This window comes from Cucurbita pepo, unplaced genomic scaffold (genome assembly GCF_002806865.2).
Source record: "Cucurbita pepo subsp. pepo cultivar mu-cu-16 unplaced genomic scaffold, ASM280686v2 Cp4.1_scaffold001017, whole genome shotgun sequence".
NCBI lineage: Eukaryota > Viridiplantae > Streptophyta > Magnoliopsida > Cucurbitales > Cucurbitaceae > Cucurbita > Cucurbita pepo.
In genome coordinates, this window is record NW_019647216.1 from 5,829 (window position 1) to 8,962 (window position 3,134).

Below are 3,134 nucleotides of genomic sequence, written 5' to 3' on the forward strand. Positions count from 1 at the left end.
TGGACATCTAAGGGTAAAGCACTGGTTCGATGCAGGCCACGAGAGCGGTACCAAATCGAGGCAAACTCTGAATACTAGATATGATCTCAAAATAACAAGAGTCAAGGTCGGTATTGAGACGATGGAGGATAAGCTTCATCGTCGAGAGGGAAACAGTCCAAATCACCGGCTAAGGCCCCTAAATGACTACTCAGTAATAAAGGAGGTAGGGGTGCAGAGACAGCCCCGAGGTTTAATAGAAATATTACAATATTTCATTACATAATTTTTATTTTCTTATATTTATTTATATATATATATATATATATATATATATAATATAATGGGTAATCGAATTTCAAAATGAACCGCGGGAGCGTTTATTTTAGGATTTGTTAATTATTTATATATATTTTTCCATACGGTCCCAAACCAACCAACGTTCGTAATGATTCCTTACAGTTGCTAACTACATTTAAAGGTCGATGTGAATTTTGGGGAGCCTCCCGTTTCTCCTCCAATACTTCGAACCCCAAATTTTCCGTCTCGCTCTATATACGCGCGTACTCGAACAAAAAAATTCGAAATAGCAATTATCGGTAAGGAGTTTTTCAGCCTCATTCGATCTGGTTTGATCTTCTCCATTGATCTGAAGCTATTTCTCTCCGTGTCTGTATTGTTTTTGTTTTTTGTTTTTTAACGATTTTTTGGTGGCATTGTATTAATATTATTGGAATCTTGATCCGTGTTGTTGTTGAGTCAGGGTTCTGTCGAAAATGGTGCAACAGACGTTGATCTACAGTTTTGTGGCTCGAGGAACGGTGATCATCGCCGAGTATACAGGTTTCAGCGGAAATTTCACTAGCATCGCCTCTCAATGCCTCCAGAAGCTCCCTGCTTCGAACAATAAGTTCACCTACAATTGCGATGGCCACACCTTCAATTATCTCGTCGAGAATGGATTCAGTACGTTTCGTTTTATCGAATTTATGTTGCATTTTTTTTCTGATCCTGATCTCGTCATGATTCATTCGTTATTTTTGTTGAGCTTTCCCATGCGAGATCCATTTTTGGTTTTACAATGTCGTATGTCATTGTTACAGATCCGTCGATTTTTATCTTACGAAGGTTTGTTCATTAGTGCGTTGGTTTATTATAGCTCATGATATCTCTTGAATCGCATTAGGTTTCGACATTTTGCTTCTCTTGGATTGGTGGACGTTTTCGTTGAGTTCAACGAGAATTGAAGTTTGTTTATAAACATTAATAGGCGGCAATAAATCTACCAAACGATTTGAGGTTTTTTATAAAAAGAATTGAATTCGTGTTTTTGGTTACCTTGAGAGAGAAAGGAGCACGAGATCAATGTGGAAGCAGTAATATCATGCAACATGCGACCGGAGGCACACTGCATTGTTTAGAATCCAGGTTGATCTAACCTGAAAAGAAAAATACCGAATCGGAAATGGAGGTATCAGCTACCAACACGAAGAGCCTGGCATTGCTTTATTCGTTGAATTTTCTGAATTCCTTCCATTTTCCTTTTCTGAATTTGCTTGAATATTTAGCTATGGTTGAGGGTAGTAGCCTGGTAGCTATTTATTTCGTGGATGCATAATCTCCTTTGCAGCCAATCTTCAAGTTCTTTCGTGATTCAATTTTCATCCAACTTTCTGTTCCATTTTTCTTGGCACATCATCATTTGTTTTTCTTAATTGTGTTCTTAACATGTCATATTGTAAAAGTTTGTGTGAGAATGTGATTTAACTAACCCAGTTCAAACATGAATCTGCAGCTTACTGTGTGGTTGCTATCGAAGCTGCTGGTAGACAAATTCCTATTGCTTTTCTTGAGCGAGTCAAGGAAGATTTCAACAAGAGATATGGTGGAGGAAAAGCTTCAACTGCCGCTGCCAAGAGTCTGAACAAAGAATTTGGGTACTATTTCCAATGCCCTGTTATTAAATATATATCTAGTGAAAAAATAGTTTGATAGGAATCACGAACTTCCACAATGGTAGGATAGTATCCACTTTAAACATAAGCTCTTATGACTTTGCGTTGGGCTTTTCCAAAAGGCCCCGTACCAATGGAGATATATTCCTTACTTATAAACCCACGATCATTTCCTAGATTAGCGAACGTGGGACTCGCTCCCAACAATCCTCAACAATTCTCCCTTCGAACAAATTACATCATAGAACCTCCCCTGAAGTCTATGTAGCCCTCGAACATAGTTAACATAGACAATAAGATACATAAGATAATGCAACAAACAAAAGAAAGAAAAAAAAATTAAAATTAAAAAATCTAGAGTCTTGCATTCTTAATAGTACCAGGAATTGAAGTTGCATTTTTCCCACGGCTTTCAGACAGCATTGGTAACTGATCTGTTCTTGTTTGTTGTTACAACCTTCAAAACTCATTTATAAACTAATTTCCATAGGTCGAAATTGAAGGATCATATGCAATATTGTGTGGATCATCCTGAAGAGATCAGCAAGCTTGCTAAAGTCAAGGCTCAGGTTTCTGAAGTCAAGGGTGTTATGATGGAAAACATTGAGAAGGTAAACAGGAGCAATAATGTTTTTACCAACATAGTTTCAATCCTGCCAATCAAAACTTTCTCTTAATTTCTTACTTCTGGATGATATTTTGTGGAACTAATTTGTTTTTTTTTCTTTAATGATTTACTTCTGGATGATATTTTAATCTTGAAAGAACTATTTTTCTATCTGTTTGGCAGGTTCTTGACCGTGGTGAGAAAATTGAGCTGTTAGTGGATAAAACTGAGAATCTCCGCTCACAGGTTGGTTTAAAAAAATTTCCTTTTTGAAGTTTATAATTTAAAATTCATACCGCTTGACCATATTATTATTAATTAGTCTCCATCTCTCACGGGCAGTGGCATTCCAGTAAATACCGTTGCCATGTTTAGGGACAACCTCAGAGTTCATGTCCATTGCATTTGTTCATCTGTCATCTTCAAATGCATTGTTTTGAGTATCCATTAAGAAAAGTAACTGATTTGGGAGTAATATTATGTTAAAATCACTTTTATTGCATTTAAAATCATTCCAAAATATGCTTTTAATAATTCAAAAGGTATGAACGTTTCTTGTCTGATCTCTGATCGTGAGTTCCATAGAAATTATC

General features: G+C 36.5%; 1 protein-coding gene across 1 annotated transcript; it reads left to right on the forward strand.

Annotated features, from left to right (window-relative positions):
• Positions 1–418: 418 nt before the first annotated feature.
• LOC111786102 (vesicle-associated membrane protein 722-like) lies at positions 419–2,787 on the forward strand (the record flags this gene model as incomplete). The annotated part of the gene is made up of 5 exons (XM_023666447.1): positions 419–578; positions 743–945; positions 1,775–1,916; positions 2,425–2,545; positions 2,725–2,787. Coding segments are annotated over exons 2-5 (516 nt in total), but the record flags the coding sequence as incomplete, so codon positions are not given.
• Between the last annotated feature and the right edge of the window lie 347 nt (positions 2,788–3,134).